The sequence below is a fragment of the Rhinolophus ferrumequinum genome, chromosome 22 (assembly GCF_004115265.2).
Source record: "Rhinolophus ferrumequinum isolate MPI-CBG mRhiFer1 chromosome 22, mRhiFer1_v1.p, whole genome shotgun sequence".
Taxonomy (NCBI): Eukaryota; Metazoa; Chordata; class Mammalia; order Chiroptera; family Rhinolophidae; genus Rhinolophus; species Rhinolophus ferrumequinum.
The window spans coordinates 45,490,864-45,505,779 of record NC_046305.1 but is presented as its reverse complement, the minus strand read 5'-3'; the positions used below and the strand labels follow the sequence as shown (position 1 = coordinate 45,505,779).

Genomic DNA, 14,916 nt, shown 5'->3' with positions numbered 1-14,916 from the left:
TTTTTTGAAATTTTAAATATTTTGTAAATCAGCACAAAGTATACAGAGAGTTAATTTTTAAAACATACCTGTTTTTCTTTGTCATTTACTTCCTTCTTGTATTTTTCTTCAAGCTGTTTGATTTTTTCATAATCTTCCTTTACTATAAAACCAATATACTTTAATATTTTAATATAATTGTATAACAAACAAAATTTAAAGTTTCTGGTATTTTATTTCACTTTCTTATTTATCTAGATATTAAACCCCAAAGGTTTCTAACAAATTAAAATTGCAGTTTTATTGCTAACTTCAGTAAAATAGTGAATTTAAATAATATCAAAGTTACAATAACTTAAGAAATTTCTTTAATTTTTGTAATAACACGTATATGAAAGTTTATTCTTAATAACACACTAATCTGAAATAACAGCCTTTAAATATAGTTATCTTTACATGTAATTTCACCAAGAAATATAAAAATAACACCAAATCACACTTCTAAATATTTAAATACAAACCATAATAAGTCTGATTTCAGGGAAAATGTAGCTTTGAAGCCAAAAATGTATTTTTAGCATAAATCAATACCCTGCCAGATTCCACAAGATGGAGGGGCTTATAAAACCACATACAATACAAAATTTAAAATAGCTGAGGCATCAAACTGAAGGTATGAAAACATTAACAGAATCTAATAAAAGTATAAACAGCAGAAGAAGAATACTATAAAAATTAAACAGGATCCCTACATTTAAAATGCATTTCCAGTCTGGAATTCTCAGCTTGCATGTGAAGTTCCTCAAAAGCTATTATCATTTTCTGAAATATAAAGTTTAATTTTTAAGACTCACACTTAGACTTTTTAAATAAATTTCTTCACACTATAAAAATATTAATAAATTTGTTTCATATGGTCATTGGATTTAAAACAGCACAACTTTGAATAATGAAAACTCTATTACGTTGAATAACTAACTGAATTTTCTAAAAACTTATTAAAAGTGCCTATTATGTTAGTTTTCCAAACACTTAAAGGTGCTGGAGACATGCTGTCTGTCACCTAACAGCAGCAAAACAATTGCTAGTATTCTAGTCATTTACTTAATAGTCTGTATCAAAATCTATAATTTTCTTTATTTTTACTTATTTAGTATCTGTCTTCCCCACTAAAGCATAAACTCTCTCTGAGGTCTCTTCCCACAGGAGTGTAGATTACACATCCACCATCTGGCAGTATGAGTTTATTCAACATTCAACAAGTCTTGATTTGCAAAATTGGATGAATTCATTTACATAATTAATAAATAGTTACTGAATATCTACTATGTGCTAGGCAATGTTTTAGGCACTTAGGATGTAAGATAAAGTCTTTATCCTACTGGAACTAACTTACATTCCAGTGTAAGAATACGAATACTCACACACACACAAGTAATTGTCATGTAGTTTTTTTTTAATTTATTAAACTTATTGGGTAACATTGGTTAGTAAAATTATATGGGTTTCAAGTGTACAATTCTATAATACATCACCTATATATTGCATTGTGTGTTCACACCACCCAGAGTCAGTTCTCCTTCCATCATCATATATTTTGCCCCCTTTTCCCTCTTCCACCACCCCTTTACCCCCTTACCCTCTGGTAACCACTAAACTGTTGTCTGTGTCTACGATTTATTGCTTGTTTGGTCATTTGTTGCTTTCAGTTTTACAGTATATCCCACATATGAGTGAAGTCATATTTTTTAGACAGAGGGAACAATATTACATGGCCATAAGAAAAGACGAAATACTGCCATTTGTGACATGACTTCTCTACTTTTTCTGTCTGACTTATTTCGCTTAACATAATAATCTCAAGATCCATCCATGTTGTCACAAATGGCAGTATTTCGTCTTTTCTTATGGCCATGTAATATTGTTCCCTCTGTCTAAAAATTGTGTGTCCAAGATCTTAGGCAAACTCATAAGTTTCAATGTGCTTTTTTTTATTACCCCACCCTTACTACGTTATCTAAAATATCTCTCTGTTCAATTATTGTTTATCTCATCTCATTTAACTTTTCTGAAGTGCACTTCTGTGTTAGTTAAAATTCTGTGTTAGTGAAGTGCACTTCAGAAAAGTTAAATGCTCTTCAGAAAAGATATTTTACATAAAGTAGTAAGGGAGGTAATAAAAAAGCAGAATGAAGCTTATGAATTTGGCTAAGATCCTGGAGAAACAAAATTTCTAGACAGAGGGGACAAATTCAAAGAACCAAAATCAGAAAGAGCATAACAAGTTTGAGAAATATAAAAAAGAAAAGAGCAACTATAGCAGAGAAGGAAAGTGGAGAACAATATAGGATGGGATAAGACAGGTAAGTAGGAACCAGACACAGACTAAAATACTTTGTATGTTTTTCAAATTAATGGTTATATGTCACAGTGTGCTAGTCTCTGACAAGAGAGTTAATGAATATTTGATGAATTAAGTTAAATGGTGTCACTAACATGTAAATTCAAAAGCTAGTAAACAAAACATTAACACTCAGTACAGAATCTTGGTAATTTTATTGGTAATTCGTATGTCAACAAATAAATAATAATCCCTTTCGCAAGAACAGTTTTCCATCTCTGCAGCTATCATTCTACTTTGCGTAGAAATGCCTCTTTATTCAAATTTTCATCACCACTTACCTCAATGTTATTATTTAGATCCCCATAAACTTGTCTAGTTTCTTCCCGCTCATATTCATCTATTATTAATATAAAATATTTCAAAATTAAAATTTAAAATAATTATGTCAACAATACCCAAAATCCCTCAAAAAACCATAGAAATATTTAAAATTCTGTGTTAGTGACGGGCATATCTTTTCAGTCTTGTAAAATGGCATCAAAAGCAGTTTCATTCACAGTAAGGCATGATTGCACGTCACGATCTCCACCACAAAGCGTGGTGCTGTTCAACTAGCTCTGATTTCCTCTTCCAGAATTACTACTCATGAATTTATTCGAACTTTGAAAACTATATTTATAGTTTTAGCCTTTACCAGAAGTAGGGATTTAACAACTACTCTATAAAGTATTTTTCCCTTTGTATATATCAGATTCATGAGGTACTCATGAAAGGTAAAGCTTGCTCTTGTCTCTTGCTCTATCTCTGAGGAGGCAGAAAGGAAAAGAAGCATCAAGACAGGAAGAGCAAGGTTAAGAATAGGTGTGGCCCCAGGAAGAAATCCCTTTTGAAACTTCTATGATCTTTTTTTTTTTTTTTGGGGGGGGGGGTGTTATGTGAGCAATGATTCCTTCTGCTATATTCCAGCCTTCTTTAAAGTCAGTAAAACTTAGTGTTGGTAGGAAAAGCTGTAGGGATTAAGGTACAAGGCAGTAAAAGAAAATGTGTCAGTCCCTTTATCATTCCCCCAAATGAGGTCAGCATCAGGGAAACCACATTGAATTGGAGGGTATTAGCCCTAGATTCTCAGTAACAATTTGAAAAACCAGAGAACGGCAGCTATTACAGACTCAAATGTCAATGAGACGCCAAACAGCCAAAAAGAGGGCACATGAACTGGCTCTGGAAGAATACAAGTATCCTAACTCCTCAGAAAAACTGGAGAGCGCTCTGGACTTACAGTACATGGAACAAGAGCTGAACCATTATATTTGAATATTAAAGGGCTGGAAAATTTAAGGAAATAGAGGCAGAACACATTAGCATTTCAATAGAAAGAAAGTTCATACTTCTTATTCCATCTGTTCTCTCTCATTTTCACTAACACACTTAACAACAAGCCTTAATTCCTCAGAAACTATTTGCACTAAAGAATTGCATTCTCTTGCCAATACCTCCAATATTCCCACCACCACCACCACCAGTACTTCTTAAATACCGTCCAGCCATTCTTTCAACAGGCAAGTACTGGGAATCAAATAAATAACACTACAGAAAAGAAAGGAAACTGATGTAGATATATTTTGCAGTTGTCAGGAGCAAGCTGCTACAGGTGGCACAGGAAAGGGATTCTGGCAGCAGTGCTCTAATGTGGTGACATTATACTGTAAAAATATAAGCCTACCTTTTTGGTTTTTCTTTTTTCTATTTATCTATCCATCCATCCATCCATCCATTTCCCTACCCCCTCACCTCACTCACTCCCTCCTCCTCCTCCTCTTCCTTCTCCTCCTCCTTCTCTCTCTTTCTCTCTTTCTCTCTCTCTCTCTCTCTCTCTCTCTCTCTGTCACACACACACACACACACACACACAACCTTACTTTGCCCCAACTGGGGCAACTATATCTTGCAGCCTTCATTGCCTTAAAGAATAGATGATTCGATCAAAAGCAAAGAAAAAGTTTCAAAAACCCAGATTGGGGTTGGAAAAATGATTCAAGACATAAACAAGTAATAGATTTTAAAAATATATGGGTCAGAACAAAGCTTCCCATCCTCTAGACCTAAGAAATATTTACTAGTTTGTGAAAAGGCCTTTAGAAGGGGAAGCTGAGAGAGCTTATTAGATTCTGGCAGATACTTAAGAAGGGGTGCCCTCTGCACTCACCAGGCTAAGCTTCAGGGTTGGGGACCACAGAGACCACAGATAGTTTGGGAAAACCAAGATCAGAGTCAGACCGCGCTTTTTTAAAATTCAGTAGGGCTCAAGGAAGATGACAAAACCTGAGAAGAAATGGCTGTGAAATATACCTAGACAGACAGGGCTTTAGAGAACGTCACAGTTTCCCTTGTCCCAACATCCTGCACAACTAAGCGTGGTGGAATAAAGCACAGTGGACCTGAATAGGCCTGAGGACAGTTATGAGGAACAAGTCAACAGCAGCTCATGTGGACCAATAACTGAATACCAATCGAAATGATGAAAGTCTCAATGGACAGATGACTGAGAAACAAACATCCCTCTCTACCACATGGTACTATATGGGCACCTCCAAATTTAGATACAACCCCAGGGAAAGGAGGAAAATTCCCAGATTTACTCAGATTAAGTTTTTCCATGCCAGCAGAAGAATCAAGGCTTTATGATTTTTAAACATAAAGATTTTTTAAACATTTTTAAGATACAAAAATTTTGTGCATGATTGAGTTTGTTGATTAAAATTACTCAAAATCATGCATTCTACAAAATTTATCAGAGCCCCAGAAAACCATGCAGAAGGGACAGAAAGAAGATGCAGCCATGATAAGAAGAGTTATTCAAGGTGAAAACTTTAGAATCTGTTCAATGACCTGACCTACCATACAATTGTAAATATGAAAAGGGGATTCAATCACTGAACCAGGGGAAATAAATTAGAACCTGTCAGTTTATCACCTAGTTTTTTTAATTTAGTCTAGCTAGTTCTTGACTTTTTCACTGATGTATATGAGGAGAAAGCCTACATGATGCTATGGAAAAATAATGTCAAACAAAGGAAAGGAAACAACATGAAAGATGTTCAAAAGAACAGCCTATCTCTGAAAATGAACTCTAGAGAATCCATACGGACATTTCAGAAAACTACTCAGTATTCTAACCAGAGCCAAGAAAAACTGGTGTCAATGAAAGAGGGAGATACAGTCATAATGAAAGAACAGGCCACACATATAATAAGGTAAGTATTTTTACCGTGTTTCCCCAAAAATGAGACCTAGCCAATCGGCTCTAATGTGTCTTTTGGAGCAAAAATTAACATAAGACCCAGTCTTATTTTACTATAATGAAATAAGACCCAGTCTTATTTTACTATAAGACCCAGCATTATAGTAAAATAAGACTGAATCTTATATAATTAACATAACATAACACCGGGTCTTATATTAATTTTTGCTCCAAAAGACGCATTAGAGCTGATTGTCCAGCTAGGTCTTATTTTCGGGGAAACACGATTAAGAAATAAAAATCTAAGTGTCACATCAAAATATGCTCTTTAGTTCATTTAAGAAATTACCTAAAAATGTTTAAAAGATTTTTCAAACCACCTCTGATTGCTGACCTTGAGAGCCTAAAACTAAACGGAGGAAAGAACTAGCAGAGACTGGTATCTGTAGCCCCAGTTACTTTGGTCAGGGCAGTCAATATATTATCCCTCTACCCCCCTCCATATACTTTTTACCACTTTTTATATCTAGACAGAAAACTTAACCTTGAAAGCTAAATAAACAGGATATAGTGGAGGAACTGTTAGTGGTGCCGTACATACTAGAAGATATATATAGTTCTAAAAGCAAAATATTATAGGCAGGGACCAATAATTATTAATCAATAAACAGAGGATTAGAGAGATTACATAATTTATTCAATTATCCAAGGTCAAGCAGATAGCAACTGAAAGTCTGAATTTGAGCACAGGCTGTCTAACTCTTAAGCAGTAAGATATGTAGTATCAATTAACATTTTTAGCTAAGAAACAGCGCTATTCTGAAAAAACCAGGTAGAGATTATTTCCCAATAGATTCTTGGCAAAAACAAACAAAACAGAGCTAGTGCCAAATTAATGACAAAGATAAAAACTATTGTTTTTGAACATCGGATTTTTTATTTTCTTCAAAATGAAAAAAATTCCTACTTTACAATTAAAATAAAAAATGCATAAAATAAAATGTGTGCTTTACATAAGTATATATCATAACCTTATTATAATAAAGAATGTTTCTTTAAGAGAAATTTAAGAATTCTACTTAGATTGGAAATAAACATTGCACCACTATTCTTAAGTTCTACGACTTCGGCATAGCCCTCCACCAGTATTTTCTACTTGAACATGGCTACATACAATATTCTTGATTCAATTTCCTGGTTGTTCCAGACAAATGAGAAGGTTAGTCTCAAGATCACACTTTAACTGAAATTAACTACAAACGCCAAGTACATACTTTTGAAATATATTATCTTTCAAAAAGATTTGAGCTTTGAAAGCTCAAAAAACTGGAAACCTAGTTACTACATATATATAAAGAAATGATATATGAGGCACATATAACTTGTTTAAATCAAAACTGGTTCCAAAGTGTAAAAAGACAATTTCTTCCCCTTTCCACCCCCACCATTAAAATCATAAATAATAAACTGATTTTTAAAATCACATAGAATAAGAAAGATATTTACATTTCTTTGTCTTTTCTGCAGATCTGGCACAGGTTTCTTTGAGTAAATTACATAAATGCCTTGTAGCATTATTCCTGAAACAAAGGAAAGAGTCTGCCTAAGTGTTATCTGATTACAAAGCAAAATCATACATAAAAGTTATGAATATTATTGTTACCATTTTAAAAGAAATTCTTAAACATTGTATTTTGTATATATTACATATTGCTCCTAAATGACTGTATGAAGAAAAAAATGTGTTGACTTTACTATTAGCAAAGATGAATTAGTAGCTGCCTCTCTTCAAAAGTAAAAAGTATAACTCATTAACAAGTTTCTACCCAAGTAGCTATCAACATCCTTTTAGTACACAGTTCCAGATGTGCCTAAGGAAAAAAATTAGAAGAGATGATTGGGCTTTTCGTTTACTAATTATCCCCTGAAACACTCTGTCTTACCTTTAGAACATAAATAGGTAATTTTCTGACTACCCATTCATTATGTGAATACTAAGACCTCATCACCTCAGTAGATGCTAAGAAGGCATTTGATAAAATTCAGTACTCATTTATGATAAAAAGTCTCAACAAAGTGAGTATACAGGCAATGTACCTCATAATAATAAAGGCCATATATGACAAGCCTACAGTAAACATCATACTCAAGGAAAAGCTGAAAGCTTTTCCTCTAAGATCAGGAAACAAGACAAGGTGCTCACTCTTGCCACTTTAATTCAACATAGTATTGGAGATCCTAGCCAGAGGAATTAGGCAACAAAAATAAATAAAAGGCATTCAAATCGGAAAGTAAGAAGTAAAACTGTCACTATTGCAGATGACATGATATTACATATAGAAAACCCTAAAGATTCCACCAAAAACTGTTAAAATAAATTAATTCAGTAAAGTTGCAAGATACAAAATCAATATATAAAAATAAGTTGCATTTCTGTACACTAATAACAAGCTATTAGAAGAGAAATTAAGAAAACAACCCTATTTACAAATGCATCAAAAAGAATAAGATACTTAGGAAAAAATTTAACCAAAGAGGTAAAAAACTTATACACTGAAAACTGTAAGACACTGATTAAAGAAACTGAAAACACAAATAAATGGAAAAACATTCTGTGCTCATGGATTAGAAGAACTAATATTGTTAAAATGTCCATACTACCCAAAGCAATCTAGAGGTTCAGTGCAATCCCTATCAAAATTCCAACAGCATATTTCACAGAAATACGTAGAACAATCCTAAAATTTGTATGGAAACACAAAAGATCCTGAATATCCAAAGCAATCCTGAGAAAGAACTAAAGCTGGATGCATCACACTTCCTGATTTCAAACTGTATTACAAAGTTATAGTAATCAAAACAGCATTTATTGGCATAAAAACAGACACATTAATCAATGGAATAGAATAGAGCCCAATAAGACTCGTAAACCCAAGCATATATCGTCAATTAATTGATGGCAAAGGAACCAAGAATATACAGTGGAGAAAGGACAGCCTCTTCAATAAACATGACCTACTCCTTAAACTTCAGAAACCAGTCGCAAGCCCAGGTTGTTACCTGTACCTCTGACCAAGTGGCTATAAATCAGAGGTTCCCACAACTTCCTTCTTGAGTTTGATTAAGTTCCTAGAACAGCTCACAGAATTCAGAGAAACAATTTACTTACTAGATTACCAGTTTATTATAAAAGTATATAACCCAGAAACAGCCAGATGGAAACGATGCGTAAGGCAAGGCATAGGGAAAGGATGAGGAGCTTCCATGCTCTCTCCAAGTTCACTACTCTCCCCAAATCTCCATGTGTTCACCAATCAATATACAAAAATCAGCTGCATTTCTGAACACTAATAACAAGCTATGAGAAATTAAGAAAACAATCCCATTTACAAATGCATCAAAAAGGAAGCTCTGTCCTTGTAGGTTTTTATGGAAGCTTTACTACATTGGCAGGATTGATTAAATCACTGGCCATCAGTGACTGATTCAACCTCCAAGTCCTCTCCCTTCCTTGGAGGGTATAGTGGGGAGTGGGGTCACTGAAAGTTCCAAACCTCTAATTACTTGATAGATTCTCCTAGCATTCAGCACCCATCCTTAAGTGGGGTCCAAAAGTCATCTCATCAAAATAACAAGAAAAGTGACAAGTTTGTTGTCACTCTCAACACACAGGAAATTCCAAGGGTTTGGCGGGATGAGTCAGGATCTAAGATAGTAGTATAGGAACTCAATCACATACCCACATAAAAGTGACCAGTAAGTAATAAACACACAATAGGCACACAATATTAGAAACTTCCTCTTCTCTCTCCTGTCCTCCTAATAGCCAAACCTGATTTAGGCAGGAAAAAAATTCAGGTGTAACATTTAAATTTTATCTGGGAAGTCACAAGTTGTCCTTCAATTGGGCTAAAACAATCCATTGTAATAGCATTTTTCACTTAGAAACTTCACCAACAAGGTGATCGGCTTCTGGAACTATGTTTAGCATTATGTTTAACTTAAAGCAAGTAGCAATAAAAAAATTTGGCACTCTATGTGGACCCATCCATACATTACATTCTAATTATTCAATATTTACTTGGCAGATGTATTAAATAATTACATTTTCTATTAAATTCTGCATGATATAATCTGAATGAGGTGATAAATGTATAAAATAAGGCATAGCTAAAGCCTAGAACAAAGGAAAGGAAAAGTCAAAGATGATACTAAAGTTTTAAGTGAAAGTAAATGGGGGCCAGCCCAGTGGCTCAGGTGGTTGGAGCCACCGACGTCGCTGGTTCAATTCCCACATGGGCCAGTGAGCTGCACCCTCTACAGCTAAAATTGTGAACAACAGCCCTCCCTGGAGCTGGGCGGCCGTGAGCAGCCGGAGGTTGGCATGAGCTACTGTGGGCTACCGAGTGCTGCCACGGGCTGCCATGAGTGACCGGTGGCCAGCGTGAGTGGCCGGCAGCTCACGAGAGCTGCTGTCAGCAGCCGGCCAAAAACTAGCGACCAACTGGCTGGGGGGACAAGGCTCATAATATCAGCATGTGCCAGGGAGCTGTGTCCTACACAACTGGAATGAGAAACAACAGCTTGAACCGAAGAAGGGAGGAGGGGAGGCAGAAGAAGGGGAAAAAAACAAAAAAAAAAAAGAAAGTAAATGGAAGAATCACTGGGCCACTGGCAAAACCAGGAATTTGAGAGTGAGGATTAGCTTGGAACTAAGTTGAGCCCTATTTTGCAAGTACTGTACCTAAAACAATAGTCAAACAGAAAGGTAGACAATATATGTGGGCAGCTATAGCTATAGGATTGTCAGATACCTTTTTCACACCATGTAATGGTGTCTCCTTCTTGGTATTTTTAAAATGGAGACATTAGTAGTAGTCAGTGACCACAGTTTGCCAAATGCAAGAATTTGAAAAAAAGTATGTCTTCATTTTCCACAGTACCCAAGTAGAATTCCACATGTAAGCTAGTACTATGTAACAGACAATATATTTTTGGAAATCATTTTAATAATAAATTTGGAAAGAACAAATTCATTACATTATTACTTACTCTTTTATTAAATCTTTATTTTCTTGAATTCTTTCTTCTAATTTCAAACTTACTTTTTCATTTTCAAACTAATTTACAAAACAGAAGAACAGTTCATCACATTTTGCTTAGCAAAATAAACATGAGTATAATCATTAAGCAGCATTTCTTTGCTAATATGCTACAATGGTCTATAAGAATTCTTTATAAGAACTTTTTAGTCACAGCGTATGGATTTCCAATAAGAATATCGGTCTCACTTTCATCAATCTAAAATCAAGTTTTCTGAATCATTTCAAAAAAAAAAAATCCAACAGTATTTTAATGTAATATTATCTTCCCTAAACATTTTGAAATGATGTTGTATCTTTGTCCTAACCCAATGTTGCATTTTCTCAACGTTTTTTGTCACTATGCCATAAAATTGAAACTAAACAGTTTCAAATGTCAAGTTTTATCTATAAATGTCATATTCCAATATAATAAGTTATTTATATCAAACAAAACATCATCGATAATAAAAATGAAACTCAATAAATTAGTCATTAAATCAATTTTTATCTAAAGTAATTTATTATTTCCCTAATCATCTGCATTCTTTTGTGCAACTTGCCCTCTCTGCTCATTGTAAAGTTGAAATGCAACTAATAATATAACTTCAAAAAAACCACTGTAAAAAAAAAAACCCACTGTCCTTAAAATCCACATCACAGAAACAAAATAAACTTACCCTGAAATAATACTCTATTTTAAAAACTATTATAAGATTTACTATACTGCATTTTCAATTCCAAATCTCATACCTGTAGTTCCTGAATGGCTTTCCGCTGTGCTTCAATTATCTTTCTATTTTCTTGCAACTTACTTTCTTTCTGTTTCAGTTCAGATTCTACATTCACTTTCCACTTCTTGATCTTTCAGCCTCTTTATACAGTTTTGAATATAGTCTACTCATTGGCTCTGAATTCTATTAAAATAGGTTTTCAAAGATTGTTAATTGTTCAAATTTTTAGTATACCCAAACTACATCGGCCTATTGAAAATATCCATGAATAATAGTACCTTGATAGTTAAGACCAAATCTCTCAATTTATACCCTAATAGCATACTGAAAGCTACACTTTTTTAGACTATTAAGGCAGTAGTAGTTACTTCACTAAAGTTATTGGTCACTGGACTAAATTATGCCTTGCAGAATAAAATCAAATAACTTCAAAATGTACCTAAGCCAGAAGTTAGAAATATTTTAGTCAATGAGTGATTCTGGCTGGTTAAGAGCTAAAGTAATCTATAAGAAATCTATAAATTTTAACAATGGTCTTGAGACATTCTGATTATATAAACAGTTTGAAGATTAACTAAATGACATGAAGCTTAAAATATAATAACAAGAAAAACAATAGTGAACACAAGATCTAACTTTCATTTAGTCTGAGGTTTTATCTGGATTTTATTTGTATTTCCTGCATTATTCCTTTCCACATTATAAGGTAAATGCCGGAGTTTATTTTTTAAAAAAATCACACTGATTTCAAAATATATAAATAAGTTCCATATTTTTAAATTCTGTGATACTAAAACCACAACCATACAGAAGTGTATCAGGCCACAGAATTTCTCCTCATTTTAAAGATACCTATGTGCTATTAGTAAGAAAGTTTTTTATAACGAAAATCAAAAATATAGCATGTCCTACAAATTTCTTAAGACAGTAAACAAGTCAAACAATCATACCTACATATTAATAAAAACAAATTGTTTGTAAAATACTGGTTTGATTCTCAGCCTTTTCACATATTGTATCTACCTCTGCTCTTCCATTCTTGATTTCTGTGGTTTAAAATTAAATTGCCCCTAAAGAAGGGATGCTTTTATAACCCAGGAAAATACAGAGGCCTAGTGTTTCAGCAATTTTAAAAGAAAAATAAAGGGGAAGAAAAGGTTTTAAAGGATATAATTAAAACATTAACCAAATATTAATCCTTTTGAAGCTTCAAAAGAAAAATATATGCAAATAATAATAAATGGTGCTCTAATGACTAGAAATTTCATATGGATGGGAAATCTTCTGACCTCAAAATCAGAGTCTTTTAGTCCTTCCTGGTAGTGACAACTGTCAGAATTATCAACCTAAAAACATGAATAAATGATTTCTATAAGAAAATATTTCTGAGTTTCCAATAATAATTAAATACTGAAAACTAATAATCCATCAACTAAAGAATTATTTTTCTTTTTCAAGCAAGCGATTCAACACCTAAACAGATTATATCTATACACACTTAACTAACCTGTTCAAGCATGGGCAAAATGTTAACTTTTTGTAAAGCAGAATCTGCAAGATAAAAGACAACTGGTATTAAACATATCAACATTTTATTTTTCATATTAAGTATGACATCTAGCTTTATGACAAGGCTATCAATATAGTACCTATGTTATATTTTTCAGTATCTAGCAATGCGTATTTTTAAAATGCTCCTATGTAATGTGATATGTTGCTTTTCCAGTCTCCTACCTGAATCAATGTTTTCCACATTTTTGGAGAGATTAGCCATTGCAAATGGAAAACCAAAGTCATCTTCAATACTTTTGCTGAAACTCTAGAAACACAAAGAGGTTCTTAAACATACTGTCCCACTGATAACATGCAGTGTAGTATGTAATTACATATATATGTCTGATTAAAGCAGTGACTATGGTAAATCCTTTCATTTATGTATAGTATTCAAAATATCAAATGCCATCTGAAACTAATACAAAATAATACTGAATGTCAACTGTAACTGAAAAAATATATATAAAATAACAAATGCTTTTTCTACATAAACAAAGCAAAAAATTTTTAATTAGGTATTTTCACTTACAAGATGAAACTAAACTACAAATTACGCAATACATGCATTGTAAATATTCAAGAATAACATTAGTAATTTTAAGTAGTAGCATAAAGTACTAGTTTTCTTCTACTTCATTATGATTTTTCCCTTGATAAAACTGAGAATAATCTACTGAATAGCATTTTAATGTTATACTCTTGGCTAGAGACATTAGAATTTTTCTACAGCATATAAAATTTAAATATTTATTGCTTCATTCCATCTCCAATGTAAAGTTCAACATGAAAAAGGTTTTAAATAATTTAGTAGAAAAACCTGATTTGCCTGAGTAACTTGGTGTAATTCCTCCTTTCCCATAAGAACTCTATTATATAAGTGAATTTCCCTTTTTATCCTGCTAACCGGGAAGCTCAGAGTTCAATTTTAAGCTGTCACACACTAATTTTTACCAGTGTGTCAACATTTTAGCCCCAATGTTCTTAATTTTCCTCGATCCTAATATTCTCCTAATTTATATTTTAGTACCATGTTTCCCCGAAAATAAGACCTAGCCGGACAATCAGCTCTAATGCATCTTTTGGAGCAAAAATCAATATACAACCCAGTATTATATTAATTATATTATATTATATTATATATTATATAAGACCCGGTCTTAAATTATAATAAAATAAGACTTAGTCTTATACTAATTTTTGCTCTAAAAGATGCATTAGAGCTGATTGTCCGGCTAGGTCTTATTTTCGGGGAAACACGGTATATATGCAAAGTTCCAAAGCCAAAACGATTATTTCTTTAAATGAATGATGCCTCTGTACATTAAATATGCTCAGTATTTATTCCAAGCAATGTTATTCAAAATTCTTGGGTAAATCAGACCATACTTACTGAAAAGAAATACTTCGAAAACATCACCGATAAGAAAGCACATTTTGCCTCATTTACCTAAAGTTAAGAATAGTGAAATGAAGACTCAAAGGCAACTTTACCTTGAAGGAATTAGCATCTCCTCCCAAGGTCTGAGGTTTCACTGCGGACACTTGACCGCTACTCAATCTCGGTGGTACAAACAACTTAAAGGGCTTCTGCTTTTCCATTTTCTCTCTTCCAGATGTGATGACCTATTGCTCCAAAGGGGCAAAAAAAGTGTTTCACGTATTGCATTAATACACTATTTTTCTTTATTTTAAGCGGTGATGTTTGTATACTCAGTGACCATCTAAAGGAATGCATGGAACCTTTGCTACCATGTACGCCTACAGCGTCGCTTGTCGCTGGGATGGTCCAAGTAACAACACCCCCATTTGCCTGTTTGTTCCCACCATCCCCGCCCCAGCACCACCAATGGCCGCGCTAGTGACGTAGGTCCATAAGAACCTCGAACAAGGGATTCCACTGGGACCTTCTGACAAGAAAGCCCGTTTCCTTGTTCATCAGCCCTATTAAATTGCACCGCCTCGCCAGGAGGAACTGTCTTCGGT

The 14,916-nt window shown here is 33.7% G+C and overlaps 1 protein-coding gene across 1 annotated transcript in view; it reads right to left on the bottom strand.

The window, feature by feature from the left end:
- SYCP1 (synaptonemal complex protein 1) overlaps positions 1-14,532 on the bottom strand; it is an 80,508-nt gene extending 65,976 nt beyond the window's left edge. Inside the window, 11 exon segments of the mRNA XM_033093272.1 lie at positions 69-142; positions 732-801; positions 2,662-2,720; positions 7,071-7,144; positions 10,617-10,684; positions 11,399-11,514; positions 11,517-11,562; positions 12,669-12,725; positions 12,887-12,930; positions 13,114-13,198; positions 14,425-14,532. Of these exon segments, the coding sequence (XP_032949163.1) occupies positions 69-142; positions 732-801; positions 2,662-2,720; positions 7,071-7,144; positions 10,617-10,684; positions 11,399-11,514; positions 11,517-11,562; positions 12,669-12,725; positions 12,887-12,930; positions 13,114-13,198; positions 14,425-14,532 (801 nt within the window).
- Between the last annotated feature and the right edge of the window lie 384 nt (positions 14,533-14,916).